Below are 21,169 nucleotides of genomic sequence, written 5' to 3' on the forward strand. Positions count from 1 at the left end.
CTGTTATCTCCTCATTAGGAAAGAAGGCACAAGAACAAAAACTGTATATGGAGGCCAAGCAAATGTAGATGTGAAGTGCACTTTAAACAACTCCATCCTTTCAACAAACCTTTTATTAGCCTTCTCTCCTCCCTGACACAAACTCTTTTTAATCATTAGTGAAAAGCCACTGTTTAGAAAGCAAGGACACTGCTCAGGAGGCCTACGTGTGGTAGGCATTTCCCAGGAGAAGCCAGCGAGCACTAGTCCAAGGTCTTCTGAACTTGACTGCGACGCAGCGCAAGCAGCAGCTCCACAGGCTAGTACGGCACGCAGCAACATGGCAGGGCTGCGGGCAGAGCGCAGGGGTATGGTGGGCCTGTGACAGCGTGCCCAGGCTGGCACGCCCGACCTGCTGCTGAAGATGCCAGTGACCCTTCTATCAGGCGCCCCAGCCCAAAACTGGAGTCACTCTGGATTTCGCTGGAGCAGAATCGGACGGGAAGCATTAACAATGTTTTGGAGCCAGCTTTAGCCAGTTATCCTGGCCGCAGCCCATACTTTTTGGCTGTATCACTGCGCGTTAGTGCCCCCGCGGTGCTGGCATGCTGGGCTTGGAGGAGGTGACCTGCTGGCGACCTCCGGAGAAAAACGCAAGGCACAAAGCAGCTTCTCCTGCGCAACCGCCACCTGACATTACGGGGGCACAGCGAGCTTTATAACGCTTGGCAGGTTTTCCCCAGCAGATCTCAAAGCTGTTTGCCAGCGCGAGCAAGTTCAGGCAGGTTACAAAAGACCTTCAGACTCTGAGGACAAATGAGATGCGTGGATGAGTTTAAACCACTGGGGAAAGACCAGGGTTTTGAAATCCCCAGGCTTGTGCCTTGACACTATGCCTGGGCTGTGGCCCAGACAGTCCAGCTGCCAGGCTGGCACCGATACCTGGCCCCGTGACGGGGGTCCTGCTGATATCCCTGCTTGTTAGATGTTGGCTTCGAAACCAAAGCAGGAGGTGTCACATTCTCCTCAAAAATCCACCCTCCAATCCATCTTGGAGCAGGGTGCAGAACAGAGTTCGGTGAGACACCACGACTCACGGTGTTGGCAGGACAGTGTATTTATGTCACGAGATGAGATCAGCCACACGGAGTAGGTCGGTCTGTCTGGAAAGAGTCTGAGTCAAGCGTGTCGTATTAAATTAGGGCTGGATTTTCAAAGGAGCTCAGCTCTCACTTAGGCTCTGTAACAAACAGTCAGATATTCAAAAGGAGTTGGACGTGTTGGGTCATACTGGCTGCTGAGCTGAAGTCCTTTGAATATCCAGCCAAAACCGTCACTGTGCCTGTTGCTACAAGCAGAGCCCTTCTGAAATCCAGCCCCAGTGTGGGCTCCACATCCTGGGAAACCCGGCTCATCTCTGCTCTCCCACATATTGCACACAATAACCACTACGTCCTTATGCATGTGGGCGAGCGGTTCCCTGTCGAAGCACAGCTCCAGCAGCTTTACCCTTTGATCAGCTCAGCACCATGGGTCAGGAGAGCCGAGCATGAAGGTTTCCTTCCCTTTTGTTCTGCAGAATTAGCAGAGTTAATCAGAGTGACAGCGACTTCTGCCTCGGCACAGAAGAAAGGTCAGTGGCTCAGGCTGGCTGCGTGACTGTTTTCTAGGCAGTTGGAAAACAACACCGTGAATGCTTATAGTATACGTGCTGCTGGCATGGAGGCGTTCCCAACAGGGACCAGTGGGGAAGATGTCCCTGTGGAGGGAAGGAGGTTGGAGGCGAAGTGCTCCACTCAGCTGGCTCACCACTGCACCTCAATCGTCCCCTTCCTTATGCCGCACAGTGAAGTTATACCACCCCCTGTGCCACTGGGCACCGCTCTCCTGTCATGCGTCCAAGACGAAACGCTGCTCTCGGCCAACGTGCTCCTTAGCCACGCTGCTGGGTGTGTGTTGTGCTGGGCTCGGGGTCTCTGTGTCGCCTCGGGCACCCTGGTATGAGAAGAGCTGCAGGGCACTGCGTGGGCACGTGGAGCTGGTGCTGGGTGTCCCCTTCCCACTGCGTTCCCCCAGCACCTCCATGCCTCCAGCTGGGCAGGCCTTGCTATTGCTTTTACATCCTTCAGTCACTGTAATGCACTTCTGTGAACCTGCAAAAGCCCCCTAATGAGTTGCTCTTGAGCTGGGGGCGCTGGAGGTGCAAGAGCCCCAGTGAGGGCTCTCCCTGGCAGCCCTACCACGGCCTTGATTTCCCCACATCTTTTAACAGCAGTCACAAGAATGATGGCTCTCAGCAGAAGTGTTAAATCTGGCCTCCATGTCTGTAATGTGACCTCTTACCTTCCTCTGATCCCAATTACAAGTGCTTGCTTTTGCTGTGGACATCCACTCGTGTCTAGTGGATTCTTTCTGTCAAAGGCATTAGCACCCTCGACAGCGAGCCCTAATTTAAGTAGTTTACATTTGCCTGCAGTATTGATGCCTCCATTTACCCCCAGTCCTAATTAAATACGTCTGGATATCTGCAGAGGGAGCTCTCATGGTCTGTCTGTGGCTCTAATTAAAATGGCTTGGATGTCCATCACATTGGTGCCGGTCAAGCCTGTCATGAGGAGGTGATGCCCACCTTGGAACTGGCTGAAGAACGTATAGGAGTCATTGGTGCTGAGAAAGGCCTCCACATCGAGGCCCTCCTGCAGCGCCTTATCTACCAGCTCTGGGCTGCAGAAGGCCCCTGCCGCCTCCGTCGGCCCATCCTGCCCATCCGTTCCCCCACTGAGGAAGAGGATCTCACACCTCCCTGGGGGGCTGCTGGCTTCCATAGCCTGTGCCCTGTGCAGCCCCAGTGCCACACGCAGGGCCAGCTCCTGGTTCCTCCCTCCCTTGCCGGTTCCTTGAAGCTGAACTGTGGTTTCTCCACCGGCCAGAATGCAGACTGGTTTTTCGGGCCCTAATCCTTGCAGGGCCTGTAGAAACTCAGCAAGGTTCAAGCCTGGGATCTCTAGCTCTGCCGCCAGCTGCAGGAGATTCCTTCTCACCTCGTAACTCAGGGGCCCTTCTCCGAGGCCAGCGAAGCCCAGGCAGACCAGCCGGATGAGCTGGCAGTACAGCATGGCAATGCGGCTGACTTCCCCGCAGATTGCTGTGCTCAGAATCAAAGTTGCGTAGCCCAGGCCCTCGGCTTGGCGTCTGGCCTCGTCTAAAGCCAGCATATTTGACCCGATGATGATGTTGCAAACATGGGAGTAGTCTTCCAGAACAGCGGGCTTGGTGGGAGAGCTGGACAGGACTGTTTCCACTGACTTGGGCAGGTTGTGCAGCAGGTTGTATTTGGCGAGTATCTGAAGGCAGTCTTGGACACTGTGGGAGCTGGCAGCAGTGGGCCCACTCGCTATGATGTCCAGGGGGTCACCAATCACATCAGAAAGGATGAGGCTCACCACCTACAAAAAGAAACACCCACGGATTATTGTGGGAGGCAGAGACAGGTGACCACGCAAGAGCCCTGGCATAAGTGCTGCTCTGAGTTATACTTGCACCACCCCCATGTCAAAGCAGATGGAAACAGGGGCAGATCTGGGCCCATTTTTGTTTTATGGTCCCGTGAGCATCACCTTGCCCTTCTCCAACCCACAGATCTATGATGTCCTTTGATGCTGGACCATCACAGTGAAAGAAGTAACCTGTGCCGCTGCGCTTGTCAGGCTGATAACCTAGTGTGGGTTCAAGGATGGCATGCGCTGAGAACAGCCCCCAGGGGAGCCAAGGGTCGGACCCAGCCTCGAAAGCACTGTGGTGGAGCACCAGCACATTGGAAGTGCCTGCTGGGTGAGGGCTGGGGTCTGCTGAGTGGTGTGATGGGATGGCCAACATTTGCCAAGTCTGAATTCCCCCTCTTCCACCTCTGTCTCCCTGAGAGTTTGGGTCCTCAGTGAAATCTGAGCCAGAGAGTCCCAAAACAATGTGCAAAGGTTGTTCACTCAGGAGAAAAACCCTGTAAGCATGCTTAGGTTGGTTGATTAAACCCATATTTTGCGGGCAGATGGGTGATCTCTGGGCAAGCAGGGGCTTCCCCTCGGTTACCTGTGCGGGATATGCGAGCCGGGCCAGCCCTCCACCCTTCAGCAAGGACAGAGTCTTTCGGACAATGTTCAGCTCCTGTATGGCAGCTCCTCGGGAAGCCAGCATCTTTGTGAGTTTCTCCTTCTCTTCAAGGAGGATGGGAAGGATGGGAGCAGGCAGTAGGGCTGATCCACCCCCTGGGATGCAGAAGAGATGGCAAGGGCAGCAGGAAAAGAAGGAGGAAAGCAAGGCTGTTCAACCCTTGAGCCTTTCCTCTTCCCTCACCAGTGCGCAGCAGGAAGGCAGAGGTGGTTGGGGAACTATGCTAACATCTCTGGAGAATTCAGTCTTCTTCACTAATGGGTTTTAATCACTGCTGCCCTGCACTGTCTGCAGTCAGCTACATTTCACCCAGGCAGTGTAAACCTCACCGGACCAGGGTATTGCATGTCTGCAGTGTTGCAGGGATGACAGAGAAGGGCCAGTAATTACTATCCCCACTAAACCAGGCTACTAGTGTGTCGTCACACTGATTTTCAAGGGCTACCTGGATGGGTGAGCAGGGGGCACAGGCTCCATGACTCACACAGCAGTCAGTGCTAAGCAGATGGAGACACTGCCTGCTTTGCTGGCTCCATTTATTCAGAACAGTGTGTAAAAATACCAGCTATGGCTGCAGCAAGATCAGAAACTGCTGAACTGCGCTCATCTAGGCCTGGGAGGAAAGGGGGAGACAGTAACACAAAAGACAAAGCACACCCAGAGTCCAAGGTGATAGCCTCATCGATGGGAATCCAGTCTGATACAAGTGGGCATTGGAAATGTGGAAAAGAAGGCAAAGAAAAAAGGTTCTTCTGGAAAAGTGGAATGGATGGAAAATACAGAGTAGAAAGGAGAAAGATCTGAGCAGAGAGTGAACATGCACAGGAATACAGCTGAAAGCTACTGTCAAAAGGCAAAGCCTGCTCAGAGGTTTGAGACAAATCAGCATCAATAAAACATGATGAGCAAGAAAAACAAATGCAAATGCCTGTGTTTCAGTCAATAGCCAGGGATCTAGCTGAGAGGCAGGAGCAGTTGGGGACCGGCTGCTGTGTGGGAGTGCACATGCACAGGGAGTCGCAGCCACAGGGAGATCCTGTACCAGCTCCCTGAAGGGCTGAGGAGTCTCTTGGAGATCCCCGTAGCCAAAGGACAGGAGGAAGCCCAGGGGAATTCCCAGCAAGCGCAGCTAGCTTCTAGTCACTTGGGTGTTTGCCTAACAGCACTACTCTCTCCGTACCAGATCAGGCTCCAGCATCTACAGAGGAACAGTCACTGAGCAGAGGAGACCACGGGGTTACTACAGAGCTGCTCCAAGCCCCTGCATGCTTTTGCCCTGTGACACTCACTCACCCAGCCGAGATTGGGCTGGAGTGACTGCACCCCTCTGATGCACAATATCCACCTTCCTTACACAGCCCTGGGTCTGGGGACATCCGGGGGCCCAGCAGACAGGACCTGGGGGTGTTCAGGGCTGACCCTGCAAGGCATGCAGCTCACTCTGTTGGAACCTGGGGGCCTCAGTTCCACTGGCTGGGAAGCAGCAAAGCCTTGGGAAGGGTCAGTCCCGAATCTCAGCTTACAGACTCACACCCCTGCACAAATTTGGAGCACACAAGTCTACCAAGTGCTTGCTTCTCCAAGTCTGCATCCCCAAATGTAAGGAGGGGGCAGGAAGCAAGTGTCTCCTTGCCAAGGGGTGAGAGCAGCTGGCAGGCTGTGCCCAGAGGGGCCATCTCACAGTGGTAGCACAACTGCAGGACCCAGCCTGCGCAGCTCAGCCTCTCCCCAGTGCTGGGAGATAGCGTGTCCACTGCAGCAGCAGGTAGCCCCATGCTCTCCCCTGCTGCATCCCTGGAGAAAGGCTGGCGGGAGAAGGGAGGGGAAAAATCACAGAGGTGCAAGTGTCAGCGCTGAAATGGCCAGCACAGCACAGTGCTCCCCTGCTGCACGGCCACATGTGAGCAAGCGGCTGGAGAGCCATCAGCAGAGCCCATTCCCTGGGATCCCCACGCTACCTGAGATGAGCACAAGGAGTAGGTCGTCCACAGTCAGACCCTCAGCCAGCTCCTGGATGGCAGCTGCTCCCTTCAGAGCCTCTGGGTCCGGGAGGTTGTTCTTGGCACCTTCGATGACCTGGATTTTGCTGTGTGGCTTCAGGAGCATCTCCCTGGTGAGGTAAGAGAGGCAATCACACCACTGACACGCGCACCTACGCAGGCAGCCAGGCTGTCACTCAGCAGGCAAATGGGCCTGGTGCACCAGAGGTGCACAGCAAGTGACCAGGACAGGGAGACGGCCTTTGCTGAGCGTCTTCCCCAGGGCTGGGGAGGCAGCGCATCTAGCGCAAGAGATGGGCTGTGTCACTGGTGCCACTGGGACGTGATGGAGGTTGAAGACCAGGGTGGCGTGGTGGACAGGGTGGGCACCAGAGCGAGGGCAGCTGGGAAGGACTGAAGGGGTTCACAGCAACATCCCGCAGAGGAGAAATCTGGCAGCCTATCCCCCCAAACTGTCCAGACACAGCCCCCCTTACTGCATTCCTGCTCGCTGCAGGCTCTCCTGGATGCCTAGTGGCACATTGATGATCCCCTGAATGAGGTGGTCTCCCAGGATCTCTTCTGCTGCGGCAGCCATCCCCAGCACAGCTTTGCCGAAACCCACCAGGTACAGGCCCCTCTTCACTGGAAAGGCCTGGCCCTTCACCAGCAGCTGAGGGCACCCGTCTCCCAGGAGCTTCACAGCCCTCTTCAGCATCGGAGCTGGCTGGACGGTGCCCACTGCGCTGCGGAAGAGAGACAGTGCGTGCTCACGGAGGGACATGCTGCACAGCGGGGCCGGGCTGAGTCAATCTGCTGGGTGGGGTGGGCTTGTACACACTCCACCAACACTGGTAAGGCCTTGAGAACTGAGGCAGCTGGCACCCTCCAACCTGCAAGGGAAGGTGAACACTAGCAGAAGAGACAGGGCTGTCACAGGGAGAGTAGGGAGGCCAAAACATGAACCATGGAGCTCTAATTCCTATTGCCTCTAGATGAAGGTGCCATATCATCAGCATTTTCAAACCTCTGCCTAGGCAGGAGGGAAAGAAGGACAGTGTCACATTCAAACTACCTGTCAGCTTGTGGTTCCACTGCAACCCCATCACCTCCCGCAGGGAAGGTGAGCCCTGCCAGCCAGCTTCTCCATCACTGTAGATTTGCCACTGGCAAGCCATCATTTCTATTTGCTCAGTGTTTGATGCCTTTCCAAACTGTGGAAGCTGCTCTCTCTCCTGGAGAGAGCAGGGTGTCTGGGTGGAAGAGCTTTTCACTACATTAACTCCCTTACTTGTGCTAGCCAAATGCTGATGTCATTCTCTGGCTGTGCATTGCCCCATGTGTCCCTGCAGCATCACGCACAGACTTTGGAGAAACAACAGGCTTGCTGGCTGCCTGATCCCTTGCTGCTGGTGGCCACAGAGAGACCAGTAATGAGGTCTCCCCACCAAACAGCAAATTAACACAAGGCTTCATTTGCTTTTATTTTTTAGTCCTCTCACTATCCATTAAAATCACATTTAGAATCATAGAATCATAGAATCGTTAAGGTTGGAAAAGACCCTTAAGATCATCGAGTCCAACCATTAACCTATCACTGCCAAGTCCACCACTAAACCATGTCCTCAAGCACCACGTCTGCTCAAGCCCAAATAGGATGTCAGATCCAGGCAAAGTTGCCAGCCATATCTGTGAAAGCCCATTTGAGCTAGTCTCCACTGAGTATTAGCATTATATGCAACAGAGATGAGTGTGGACCAAAGGATCTCAGCTGCTCAAGGGCAGACACTTGTGCTGACAGAGGAAAGGCAGCCCCTGCCAGCATGCATGCATCTGTTCCCTCCCAGCATTTCTCCTTCCCTCTGTTAACTGGCAGCAAGTTCACTGCTGGTTTCTCAGGATCAAAGACCCTTGTGATCTGCATCTCTCCCACTCATGGCAATTATGGTGCAGGTAATTAAGGCAGGGTGCCAAGAGGCTGAAGCAGCTCGGGCAACACACTCGATCACAGACCCATTCAAATTACCTGAGAGAGTGAATCGTCTCTCTAGTAAATGGATGTGTTTCAGTGCAAGGCCAGTGGCTGGCTTCTTCTGGGAGAGATCCAAGTCCAGAGGTCTCTTTGTCCTAACACTCCCATAGCATTGCAAAGTGTTAATCATTAAGCCAGACAAGCTTTCCAACAGCTCCTCTGGGTCTAAATCTGCCTTATTTTGCTGCAAGGACCCAAAGGCTCTGTGAAAACCTCCACACAAGCGCCTTCTCAAGCAACGAAACCTGGGCACACTCTGCAATCTACTGGGCAAGGGACTTACAGGTAAAACTATATGGAGAATCATAGGTTTGCCAGAGAAAAAAAATGATTCAATGCTTTAGGTAAACAGATTTTAAAGGCAAAACACAGGGCAGATAAACTACCTATCTACACTCCCTTTAGATGCTGGTCAGGACTGGCTTTTCAGTCATGAGGAGATAAAAGACAGGGTGTCCTGATCACTTTGTTACTAGACTCCTAAACTTCATGGCAGCTGGTGCTGCCAGCAGTTTAAACCACTGAGCCTCAGCCCTCTTACAATGAGGGCCAAAGTAACCGTGCTAACACCAGCGAAGTCAGCTGTAGACCTCTCAGGAACTGAGATTAGCATCTCCGTTCCCAGCAGGTCTCCGATTCACCTGGCAACACAGCACAATCAGAGGAAGGTGTTACAAAACAGAGGTGCATCACGCCCCAGGTCGCCTCGTCTGAGCTGCGATACAGGGTTTGCAGAAGTGGTTGGAGAAAAAGGCTTAAATGGAGCCAGGGGACTTTAAGAAAATAAAGCCCCAAAGCTTTTAACAGCCTCTGTCTCTGCCTTGATGTTTCTGTGCACGGCTGACCCTGAAGACCAGGGGAATTGAGCACAACCAGACCTGCAGCTGCGGCTCCTGTCACACGTGCCCTCCCAGCGGCTCCGCTCAGCTCCAACTCCAGACACGACACAGCAGGCGCAAGTTGTTTAAAAGCAATCCTCTCCTACTGGAGCTGAAAAAAAATAAATGCCAGCTTAATTCATCTAGCACTTGTGTACATACTGCTAATGCTTGCTCTGGAAAGCCTTTTGCTACAATAGCAGGCATGTAATCTGTTTTCTGCACTCTGAACTCAGATTATATTTTAACCTTTGAGGCCCGATCCAGAGTCTGTTGAAGTCAGCACGTGTCTTTCCATTGCTTCTAAGGATTTTAGGGCACACTGTCCAACACTGATCTCAGTGCGCAGGTGTAAAGGCAGAGTAAATCCGGTGTAAAACCCCCTTGCAGTCAGAGGTTATCCAACTTTACACCAATGCAACAGAGAGCTGAATTTGGCACAGACCCATTAGCTTTGGAGGTCTCGGTGTGTAACTCTGCTCCTTGTCAGCTCTGATTAGACACACAGGCTCACTGGAGGCTCCCTTTGGAATGGGGGTGCTGCTAATGATGCCACAAATCCATTCTTATGTAATTTATTTATACAGTCTCACGCATTGGGTATTAAATGTCATCTGGGAACAACTATAAATCAGTGCTATGAAATCCAGTGCAGATACTAACAAAAAATAAAAAGCCTACTCATTTTACTAGGGCTTTAAAAACAAGATCAAGAGAACTGAACATCACCCCACACCAAGACATAGATTCGTTTTGTTTCATAGAATCATTTAGGTTGGAAAAGACCTTTAAGATCATCAAGTCCAACTGTTGAACAGGCAGCCTTGGAAAGAAAAATAATCCACATGGCAGCTCTCAGGCTACCTCCATGGATGGTGGGTCTAGAAATGATGTAATTGCCAGTTAGCTGCTGCGTATCGCACGTGGGGAAATTATATCCTCACATCCCTGCGTTTGCCTCTTCCCGGTGCTGGCTGGGAGGAATCTGGCCTGGGAGAAGGGGACGATGATGTGACTCGTATTGCTTCACACACTAATCTTTATTCCCTAGTTTCTCAGAGAAATCACATAGGGATGAAAGAGCCCTCTTCTATATGGATATAAGGTGACATGCTACAGGCACTAGTGGGACTTGGGTTTTACTCCTTCCCTTTGTCCCTGCTCAGGCTAATTTGTAGTTGGGGTATAGATAGTCTTTTGGAAAGTGTTCTAGAAGTTTGCACTAAGCTTAGGAGGAAAATAATGCTAAGAATTGCCTGTTCCAAAGAGAGCAGGAGGAGTGTAAGGGGTTTAGATTAATCCCCTTTAAATGAAAACTTCCTCAGCTCTCATTGATGAATAATGTTCACCATCTACATACTTGTTTGCGTGCATTACCATTATAAGCTCTTTCTTCATAGGGCTCCTCCTAAGTCTGCAGAAATTTCCACTGTTAACTCTCACAACAAAAAGCAGCAAAAACCCAGCTCCTCATTTTCACCATCCCTGGGAAAGAGGGAGGGAGAGGAGCTGGACTGTGATAAAATACAGGCAAAGCACTCGTTTGCATTACCTTTCATTAACTTTTTAATTAAAGCAATTCTGCAGGCAAAGAGCCAAAGTCAGAGGGAGACAGAAACAATCCAGCACTAGAGGCAGAAATGTGGTAAGCTGCCACGTAAATTGGATGGTGGCATGAGACCAAAAGCATGAACATAGCGGGGCATAGTCTGAGCCATAAACTTGGAGTCACACTGGGGAGGAGAAGAGTGAACAAACGAGCTGGCCGTGGATGTGCAGTGAGAAAAATGAGCCAGCACCTCGCTCCATAGCAGGTACTTGAAAGCCAGAAAAATATTCCCTTCTAGGGGCCAGTCTGCCATCACTGGGCAGAGCTGAGCTATTCCAGGTGCTGTGGTTGGAGGTTTGTTCAAGGGTTTGCATCACGGGCTTGTGGTTTTCTTGAAGTTGGGGCAACTGGGCTTGTTGTAGGCCAACCCAATCACACATCCCGAGCATTTCAGATGCTGCAAGATCGGAGGATGCTGTGATGGTTAATTTAACTGAGATTTTCAGGGCTCTAAGTTAGTTTATTTTTAATGTCATCGGAACTTCTCTGGATTTCCCCCAGTGTGGCAGTGACCGGTGGCTGGCTCACCACAGGGTCAACTCCAAAATCCCTCAGGGGCTTGGAAAATATTTCAGATGGCACTGGATCAAACCCCAATTGTTCGAGGATAATTTTGAGCTCAAGCTCTAAAAGACAGATTACATCTTTGTTACAGCAGTAAACTACCAGACACAGCAAGTTTTAGCAGTGTCTCTTGCTACTCGTTTTTCTTGCTACATGACTTTCTTCTGGCCTCTTGGTACGTAAATTACCGTTAGGCTCACCGAGGCTTACCGCTTCCATTTTTCATGCATTACCATGGGAGTTTACCTATGAAGTACAACAGAGCAGAGATTTTACTGCCTTAAACTCCCATGTTCCCACTTAGTGACACATCTTTTCTATCATTTGATATATCAACTTTAATTTGCCTGGTGAGCCCTGCTCAAACTCAAACTTGCTGCTCCAGATGGTCCCAAAAGCGTTATGAGAAAATTTTCCAGGAGATGCACTGAACCCAGGAGGAAAACAAAGCGGTGAAGGTTTGTTCCAAGTGACTATTCTGGGAGGATTAGATGGGGGATTTTTCAAGACTAATCTCTTTAAATGAAAATTTCAGAATTTGATTAATTTTTTAATCTGCACATGGATTTGCATAAAATTACCGCACTGCCTCATTCACACTTTGTAAAAGAGAAAATGCCTTCAGCTAGGATGGACCAACTCATCACTGGTCAGCTATGAAGGGTCCAGTACACAAGCGGGTGCGCAGGGACGGGGTGAAAGGTCCTTTTGTCCCCGCTCACCGTAGCGCTCTTGCATCAGTAACTGAGAAGGAGGACGATGGTGGATAGAAGCAGTACAATGAGACCAGAGAGCTGCACAGGCAAGGGAGAAAGTACGATGAAGTCTGAATACCTTTGTTTCAAGAATATGCTGAGCTCTGGGAAACCCAGGAGTCCTAATTTCCAAAACATGGTTTTCTATATGTTTCTTGGAAAAGAAATATGTTGCTCTCATGACTGATTTACTCACCAGGAAAGTGTCAACAGGGTCTCTTTGCCTTTGATGGGGAATGTAGCCTAAGGCCAAACACAGGGAAGATAAGTGTTCTGTTCAGCATTTTATATATATAGATCAGTATCATTAGTAAAAAAATTAACTGGGTTTGACATATGCATCTTACTAGTTTTTCTAGGTCACACTCCCTTCACTCCCTATATACCTTTTGGAAATTATTTTCCCATGCACTGGGGATTGCAGGGAAGAAAAATTTTTCACTAAAAAATCCTCCTGTAGCTCAACACAGAACAGCACTACCCTGAAGCCAAGTCCATGCCAAGTCTACTTCCTTTCATGCTGTAATTTCTCAAACTCCCTATTCTGAGTCAACTTGCAATCAAAGTTGAGAGTCATTTAATATACAGGGAAGGATCATAGTATTCTAGAGAAGATGAAAAGTTGCCAGCCTTGAGGACTGGAATAATAGAAAGGGGTCGAAATTCAGTACTGCAAAATACAAGGTCATGCTCTTTGGGATTAATAGCAAAAAATTATGAGCTACTCAGTTGGAAATAACATCAAAGGAGAAAGAGCCAGGAATATTAATCAGTCACAGGATGACAATTACGGCTGCCCTCTAGGCTGAGACAAGAGGCTACGGGGAAAGCGGAAAGCGGCAGATGTAATCTACCTTGACTTTAGTGAGGTTTCTGACCATTCTCATGAGCACACTGAAGAAGTGTGGGCTGAGCAAACACACTGTTAGACTTGCTGAAAAACAGCTTGACCACTGGGGTCAGAGGGTAGAAATCAGTGGCTCGGGGTCCAGTTGACAGCTGGTAATCAATGGGGACTCTGTTGGGGTTCGTGTCACCATACGGCTTCATTAGTGACCTGGAGGGTAGTGCAGAGTGCCTAATTTGGGGGAAGTGCTGACGGAGCCACCTTCCAGAGGAACTGTGATAAAGTCAAGGTCAGGGCCAACAGAACAGAAACCTCATGACGCTCAGCAAGGAGAAGTGTGAAATTTTGCTGCTGGGGCAGGATCCCCGTGCTTCAGGGCAGGCTGGGAACCAAGTGGTCCAACCAACTAAGGAGCAACCTAATAGTAGCTACAACTACTTGAAGGGTGGTTATAAAGATAGCGGAGATGAACCCTTCTTGGTAGTGACAGAAAGTATAAGAAGGAGCAATGGCCACAATTTGCAAGTCAGGACATTCACGTTAGACATTAGCAAAATGTTCTTTATAGAGAGGGCTGCACAGCGCTGGCTGGATCAGGCCGTTCAGAGAAGCTGTGGTCTCCATGCTAGGCGGTTTTCAGCATTTGATTAGACAAAGCCACGGCCAAACTGATCTTGTACTTGTGATAGTCCTGCACTGAGCAGGAGGGTGGAGCAGGCAGCTCCAGAGGTCCCTTCTCCCCATACTTCTGTGATTCCATGCTGTAGCAGCAGGGACAGGGTTTGATGCTCCAGAGCACCACGCTTAGTTTCAAGAGCCCATAAAGAGATGCCAAGTTGTAGGATACAAGTCCTCCACACAAGCCTTCAGTCACAACCATTACCCACCGAGAATCATCACTCCCCACAGACTCCAAAGGAAATGTATTCACCTGAGCAGTGTTGTTTCCAGAAGCATCTCTCTAAAATTCACATCCACCCGTCTGAGCAAGCACGGGTCTGTCTGTATTGTGCAGGTTACAGTAGTACCTAATATAAAAATGCATAGGTAGAATGACTGCATTCGATCAATATTACTCAAGCAGCAATTAAACATTTTTTTCCATTAACTAGTTTTGCAGGGGCATTATCCATAATTCCTACTTAATGTGACATTTTGCTAGGAGATCCAATTATCCTGCCAGATAAATTCCAGGTTGGTATAAACTGACAAACTAAGTTCCAATGATTAGGAAGAAAGGCAGAAGAAAGAATAAAAAGGGAGTGACAAAATATCAAATCAACGACCCACGGTGTTATACAACTCTAAAACTTAGCTAAGTATTGTAGGTGTTTCGAAGTAAATTGTCTTATGATGGTATTGGTGAGTCACCTTCAGGGCCCACATGAGATAATCTGGGCTTTGATGGTGCAATTTACAGTGTGCAAGAGGCATGCTGTTCTGTGCTTCTCTAAAATCTCTCATCACACAAAAATCAATTGTAGGATTTGAACTGACCTGCAACAGGGTAGCTGACCCTGAGACCCTCGGAAATAACGAAGGCGTCTTTTGTTGAGTCTCCCTAGGCTCCTGTGTGAAAATCTTCTCTCTGTTTCAAAGTAAAAAACGGTGAATCATTCTGACGAGCCAATCCCATCACAGCATGAAAGGGTGAATCGAGTTAGATGCCTAAACCTGTAACGGTGAACTCTAGTAAGCAAACAGTAAGAGCAAGTAATCTCAGAAAAGACACTTGTTTCACCAAATCGTATGTACACATAAAATAATTAAGCATGTTTGAATGATGTGCAAGCAGACCTTTGACAAAAGTTCCCGGGCTTACTGTTGTTTGACCACAGGAGGGCAATATTATTCTAAAAGCAAAATCAAAATCTATTCTGGAGGCTATGAAAGGAAAATGCAGTTAACGCTTATGAAGGCATCTATGGTTTATTTTTTTTTCTTTCGATTCTGAGTTTCTGAGGGACTGAAATGACAAAAGATCCGGTGTTCTTCTAAAATTAAAATAGCAGGGTGCTGGAAATCTTCGTGGGGTGCGAGATTCTCACAGCTAGTTATACTCCAGGAATAACTGGCTGAGGTATGAGATGTACAAAAACACGAACACAGACCCCGACATTAAGATTCACGATAGAATAACGGTTCCAAGGTGTCTGTATTGGAGCACCAGCCTCAAAAGAAAAGGCGTCTTTCTCAAAGGTTAAGCACGTGCTGCTCGTCTTTATGCGATGCGGTGTAAGACCGTAACGCTATAGCTGCGGTGTTTCTGTCGTACTGCTTGGAGGCCAGTTTTTAGAAAGATAAAAAACACTGGGAAATAAAAATGCGTAATAATACACCTGAAAGCAGGGGCAGAAAGAATGAGAAAGTGACCACTGTGCACTTCCAAGGAGGAGGACCCAACCCCGGCCTGGCGGCGGGTGCGGATACGGGCGCGAACCGCTCCTGCCGCCAAGGAGCTGGGCTGCGGGCTGCCCAGGGCCCCCGCCCGCTCACCCCAGCCCCCTGCGGGACCCCCCGAGGCGGGCGCAGGCCGCGCGCCGCCCACGCCCCGCTTTGTCGCCAGTTGCCACAGTGAACGGCGGAAAACCACGCCCCGCCCCGCCCCGCCCCGCCCCGGGCGTACTGCGCCCGGCGCAAACCCCGCCCGCCGGTCCCCGGACGCCGCGGGAGCGCGGCTTCACCTCACGTCCCCCGAGCGACGCGGGGCGGCTCCGGCCCTGCGCGGCACCGGAAGTGACGCCATCCCCCCAGCGGGCGAAGCTGTTGCCCGCTTTCCGGACCGACGTCACGCCCACAAACCCGACTTCCCTGCAGCCCGCGAGGCACGGGCGGGTGGGTAATGGCAGCTCGGCCCCGCCGCGGCCCCCAGGCCCCGCCCTCGGTCGCCCCTTCCCACCTCGGGTCCCGCGAGGGGCGGCGGCGCTGGCGGCCCCCCCTAGGGCAGCGGCGGCCAGGCCAGGCCAGGCCAGGCCAGGCCAGGCCAGGCCAGGCCTGGCCTTCCTGCCACACTCAACATGGCCGCCAGGCACCGGCCTCCCTCCCCGATCCCAGCAGGCCGTGCGCACGCCCCGCCCCCCCGCCGAGTTTCCCCAATGCCCCGCAGCGGCCGAGCGCGCGCCCCCCCCGCCTTCCCAGGGTGCCCCGCGCGCCGCCCCCTGCCGTTCCCGGAGCAGCAAGATGGCGGAGACAATGAGGAGGAGCCGCCTCTCCGCGGCCTGAGCGGGCCGAGCCGAGCCGGAGGGCAGCGCCCGCCCGGCCCGCCGCCCCTCCCCGCCCTCTGCCGATTCCCCGCCGTCCCGCCAGGCCCTGCCCGTCCGCTCCCGCCGCCGCCCGGAGCCCCGCCCGGCTCCCCTCAGCGCCGTCGCCGCCCTTGGCGCCGCCCGGCCCGGCGGCGGGATGAAGCTGACGGACAACGTGCTGCGGAGCTTCCGCGTGGCCAAGGTCTTCCGCGAGAACTCGGACAAGATCAACTGCTTCGACTTTAGCCCCAACGGCGAGACCGTCATCTCCAGCAGCGACGACGACTCCATCGTTCTCTACGACTGCCAGGAGGGCAAGTGAGTGGCGGGGGCCCGGCCCGGCCCGCCCCGCCGCCGGGCCGGGGGGGTTCCTGGGGCAGGGTGGGGCTGTGAGGGGCGCCGGTTCGGCCGCTGCCCGTTGGGGCGTGCGGAGAGAAGCTGTGCCCGGCTCCGCACCCTGCGGCTGCGCTGAGGAGGTGGCAGGTCTGTCCGCAGGCTGGCGAGCTTTAGCTTTTCTTATGTTGTTTTTTTTTTAGCGTAGGCTTGTAAGTGGAACTGCAGCGATGTCTGACGTGGGAGGGGTGGTTGGTAAACGGTTGAAGTGGGGCGCAGAGATGGGAGCAGCATGGTTTTGTCTGCAGTACGGATGTCTCTGCTTGTTATCTCTGGGAGGCTGGAGCCAGTGACGAGGCTGGAGCCGGCGATGGTAATTTCCCAAGTGTGAGAGAGTTCACTGCTGTGAGAACTAAATAGTTGTTAAGCTTAAGAGGTTGAGTCTGGTCACATTTCCAGGCCTCGGGATTGTTACAAATATGCAAACTGACTTCTCAGGCTTCTCTGGGCTTAAGTCTCGCTAATTAAAACAGAAGCAGTTGCTGTGAGCAGTGTACAGATGTGCCGTTTTAAACAACCTAATTTGCGTATAACTTCTTGGATAAATGCTTTAAGCCAAAAGGGTGAAGATGGTATGGGGTGTGTTTACTGTAACTTCTAAAAACTTGATGGTGTTTTCCTTAAAACCTAGTTCCTAAGTGGTGTCTGGAAACGTTGCAGATAAAGGTGGTCCTCTGTGCTTTAAATGCCTTTCTCTAGTTGCGGTTTTATCTGTAAAGCACAGTTAAAGTACATGTGTGATTTACATGTATCTTCAAACGTTGTCTTAATTTATATTTAATCAATCAAGGTGTTTATTGATTTCTGTTACTTAAGGGTAATGAAGGTGTGTGTGTTCCTCGCTGAACAGAGTTGTCCAGTTTATCTTTCTTCTTTCATTGATCACACGATGCTTGTCCTGTTTTGCAGATAAAACCCAGAAATTTGCACAGCACTTGAGATATGTTGCTGTTGTTCAGAGGATAAAAATGTGCAAATAAGACCACCATTAACACTTGCAGTTGATGTCTTGGAACATGCACAAAAGGCATTTGTATTCTCTGAGAGTTGGAACAAATTGAGCCAAATGATGTCATTATTCCAGTAAAATCTTTCTCAGTTGGTGGAAGTATGCATTTGGCTGCTCTAAATTCTTTTAAAATTTAAATTTTAATTTTCATGTGCTTCTTGGTGTAGAGATGTAATTCTGAGGTGTTTTGACTGTCAGGACTAGAGAGCATCACATACATATAGAATGTGAAAGAAAACCGAGCATGTGTATTGTAGGAGGGAGAATAAAAAGGACAGGGTGGTGCAGGAATGAAAAAGAAGTGGCTTGGGAGTACCAGGAAGTCGATGTGTCAGTGTTGCATGTATTTTCTAGTAAACCAGGTATACCTAATCCTCCTGCTTTTTCAAGCAGACCAAGACATCATACTTGCTGTGTTTGAAAGATTGCATCCTGCATATTCTCTTAATTTTATAGACCGCTCATTATGTGTTATTTTACACTTCTATGTAGTTTGCTTGCTTTACATGTTAAAGTTGTTTGTGTTCCCCATCTGATAGAGTGAACTCTTACTTGAAATTATTTAATTTTTATTTATGTAAGAATAGGTAACTTTATACATATGGTGTCTGCCATGGATTATATTCTAGATCCTAATTATATACAATAGTAGAAGGGCTGAGTGATGTTAATGCACATGGTATCGATTGCTCTTCCCCTTTCAAACTTGTAAAGAATAGTTTGATGGGTTGGGAGGCATTTGGTCCTTTCATCCCTATCTTCCATCTAGTCCTGATGTATGCTTTACAGTCAGAGGGTTTGCTTTAATTAAGTTAAATGTAGAAGATCGATGGTTGTCTGCTGCAGTGCTACAGGGCAATGAGAGTGGTTTCATCAAGGTAACCCCTGTTTCAGGAGGCAATTCTCTAGTGGTTATAAAATGAATTTGAAAGTTTCTCAGGTACTATTAATTGACTTAAAAGTGTAACTGTGATTTTTAGCGGTACCTAGGGATGCAGGGCACTTTTTTTCTCTCACCTGGAAAGTTTTAGCTGTGAATTACTTTGTCCCTAGAGATTCATGTGGAGATGAAAATCAAATCTGTGAATGATCATTGTGACATGGCCGAATTTGGCCATTTCAGGTCTATAGTTTATTTTTTTTTCTTAAACCACCATTTCAAGGGCCTGGAACTCTCACCTTCTCGTATATGCCATTGCTAATGAATGTAACGGCCAGGAGCAAATGTCCTGCTCGCTGGGTTTCAGTGTAAGATACCCTACTTCATCAAACGGCCTGAATGTTAAAACTTTTCCCCATGTAAAAGTGGCAAAGTTCGTCCCCCCCCCCCGTTAATGAGCAGTTCTGCTGGTAGAATTAAAACGCAGCTGTGTTTTGTTAGACTTCAGGTACACCCTCACCTAGTTTGCTTTGTTTTGCCATACCAAAATGAGCCATACAGCTACAAGAGTTGTTACCAGTATGACCAAGCCCCATCTCGGTGAACTTCAGTTTCTAAAAGGGTCAGGACAGTTTCAACAGTGATGTGTAGCCAAGGGCTGACAGACTGACAAGATCATCTCCTTGAAACACAGATGCCCTTATCATGTATATTCTGAGCTTAGGCAACAAGCTTGAAAAATTTGTCCTGCTTCTTCATGAGCATCCAATAATTTTGGACCCGAGATTCTACTTCTACTTCAAAATGTGTAAACAACTAAATTGTTGTTGTTATTTTTTAACCCATTCTGCATCACCAAATACCTCTGCAATAGGCTGGCTCAAAAGCATAATGAAGAGGCTCACCTGTGTCTGTTGGGGCTTAAGAATGAACTCTGAAAACTTTTAGAACGGAGTTGTGTGTTGGGATGTACAGCAGTCCTTGAGGTTGAGAACAGGAGGCTCGTGGCTGCAAATTTGTAACCTTGGTATGATATAATGGTGGTCTAGCAGAGGTTTAGCTTGTATTTTAGTATATATCAATTGTGTATTATTCATACGAATAAATAGGTGATGGATCTGGACTCCTGCTTAGCCCTGGTGTTTACTAGATGTATTGGTGAGCCTGGTTTTGGATGATGGTTTTACCTGCAGTAGTAGTTATTCAAACCAAGGCACAGACGTTATGACAAACCTCGCCTGTGTTTTGTTTCATCTTTATAGCAGATTTGACTGTGATCTTGTAAAGCATTTTTCTTTGGCGGTATTGCTTGATTTGCAAGTGGGCTGGATAGATTAACCTTAAACTTGAACTATGTTTAGTGATTGTCATTTGTTTAAAAAAATATGTAAAACTTAGTTTTCTTGTTTGTGTTTTTAAATAGTCAGCTGGGAACAGGCAGTCGGTCTTGTGTGAAGTGACATGCTTCTGCTTGTATCAGCTTACATGAAAACTTCACCTTTCTTAAAACACAGAAGTACTTTCTTTTTTTTGTCCATCTGTTGATCTTTATTGTCTCTCTGTATATTCTTTGCTGTATATTCTTTTATTCTGACTAGAACTTCTAAGCTTTAAACTTTTCGTAGGTAAGAAAGAGCCAGACTAGACATGAGAGTATGTTTTGCATTTTTGGGGTGTTTTTTTGGTGGTGGTTGTTTTTTTGGTGTTTTGGTTTTTTGTTTTTGTTTTTTTCAATTTGGTCAACAGTGTAGCTGAGGTAACTACAAAGAGCAGTGTGGGGAAGTATATCAGACATAATGTTACAGAATGGTGGTGTCTAAATTTACATTTGATATTTTAAAGCACGTATTTATACTGCTGTTTTCAATTTGTAGCATGTTTGCATCTGAAAAATTAATCTAAAAGTCAACTGGAGGAACTGAGGAAGAATCTATTGAGATTTGGTCTAACTGGTACAGGTGGTGTATGGGTTTTAATCACACTTGCTGTATGGGCTTTCACTTAATGGCAGCTTGTCCCCAGCAAGTTTGTTTGAAGTCAAAGCCCTATGGCTTCTGCTGTTTGAGAATTAGTCTTTAAGAATGAATGTGTATTTTTGTTCTGATATGAAAAGTCTCCAACTCGTGCTCTTGTTTGAGTGTGTCAGTTTGAGGCTAATGAAAACAAGGAAAAAGTTGAGCATTTTAGAAATACCTTGTCTGAGGGTGTAGTCTGATAAACTTTTCTTTTGACAGCAGCAGTTTAAACTGCTCCTGCTGTTTGTGTCCATTCCCATGCTGTCATCTTTGGTTTGTGTTGGTAAAATATTTTGTGGGCCTGCGTAATAACCAGAGTTATGAATTTCTGGATTAAAAATAACTCCCGGAAGAGATTGTATTATTTCTGATGTTGATCAGTACCCTTGTTGGGTGACTGCCCAGCTTTGAAAACACTGTGCTACCTCAGTTGAGGAAGAAAGGGGAAGGAGGGTAGTGGTGACCTTGCTCTGCTTAAACAGGTGCTGCTGCAAGATATGCTTATTAACCAGCTACTTCTACGTTTACTTTGCAGTTTAAATTTCTAGTACTGCAGTACAACACTTGCTTAACAGACCCCTAAAACCCCAGTTCTGTATGTTTTCTTCACTCTCACTAGAATGTCTTTATTTCTGTTGCAAAATGTTACATTTGAGTTTCATGCTTTAATTAAGACTGGATGTGAGTATAATTCTGCAGTAGTTTGAGAGTCCCTGTGTTACCATTGCTTTTTTAGACTACTGGTATGTATACGTGTTCGTGTTAATACTGAGAAGTCCTATTCTGAATGAGACACCCGGTTCTAGGTTTTGAAGTAACA

General features: G+C 49.1%; 2 protein-coding genes across 13 annotated transcripts in view; one reads left to right on the forward strand and one right to left on the reverse strand.

The window, feature by feature from the left end:
- Nucleotides 1-91: 91 nt before the first annotated feature.
- On the reverse strand, nt 92-15,833 carry GLYCTK (glycerate kinase). Of its 9 annotated transcripts, none has more exons than XM_087744844.1 (9): nt 15,495-15,633; nt 14,308-14,398; nt 13,742-13,838; nt 9,036-9,147; nt 8,152-8,252; nt 6,623-7,018; nt 6,105-6,256; nt 4,066-4,241; nt 92-3,425 (listed from the first exon to the last, which is right to left on the reverse strand). In XM_087744844.1, exons 6-9 carry the CDS (start codon nt 6,907-6,909, stop codon nt 2,520-2,522), a joined length of 1,521 nt encoding a protein of 506 aa, XP_087600970.1. In that variant the 5' UTR covers nt 6,910-7,018; nt 8,152-8,252; nt 9,036-9,147; nt 13,742-13,838; nt 14,308-14,398; nt 15,495-15,633; the 3' UTR covers nt 92-2,519. The 9 variants fall into 9 exon arrangements, with proteins under 9 accessions (XP_087600970.1, XP_087600972.1, XP_087600974.1 ...); XM_087744846.1 differs by lacking the exon at nt 8,152-8,252 and adding an exon at nt 12,160-12,206; XM_087744848.1 differs by lacking the exons at nt 8,152-8,252; nt 15,495-15,633 and adding an exon at nt 15,710-15,833.
- WDR82 (WD repeat domain 82) overlaps nt 15,531-21,169 on the forward strand; it is a 24,641-nt gene continuing 19,002 nt past the window's right edge. For 2 of the 4 annotated variants that reach the window (XR_015701533.1, XR_015701534.1), the window contains exon 1: nt 16,016-16,370. Coding sequence is in view for 1 of the 4 variants with exons in the window: in XM_087744858.1 (XP_087600984.1) it covers nt 16,210-16,370 (161 nt within the window). In the remaining 3 variants the exon portion in view is untranslated. Of the gene's footprint in view, nt 15,646-16,013; nt 16,371-21,169 lie in introns of those variants that run through there. The other 2 variants (XM_087744858.1, XR_015701535.1) reach the window with 2 other exon arrangements.

This window comes from Nipponia nippon, unplaced genomic scaffold (genome assembly GCF_047370975.1).
Source record: "Nipponia nippon isolate SJK-2023a ecotype South Korea unplaced genomic scaffold, ASM4737097v1 scaffold_9, whole genome shotgun sequence".
NCBI classification, from domain to species: Eukaryota; Metazoa; Chordata; class Aves; order Pelecaniformes; family Threskiornithidae; genus Nipponia; species Nipponia nippon.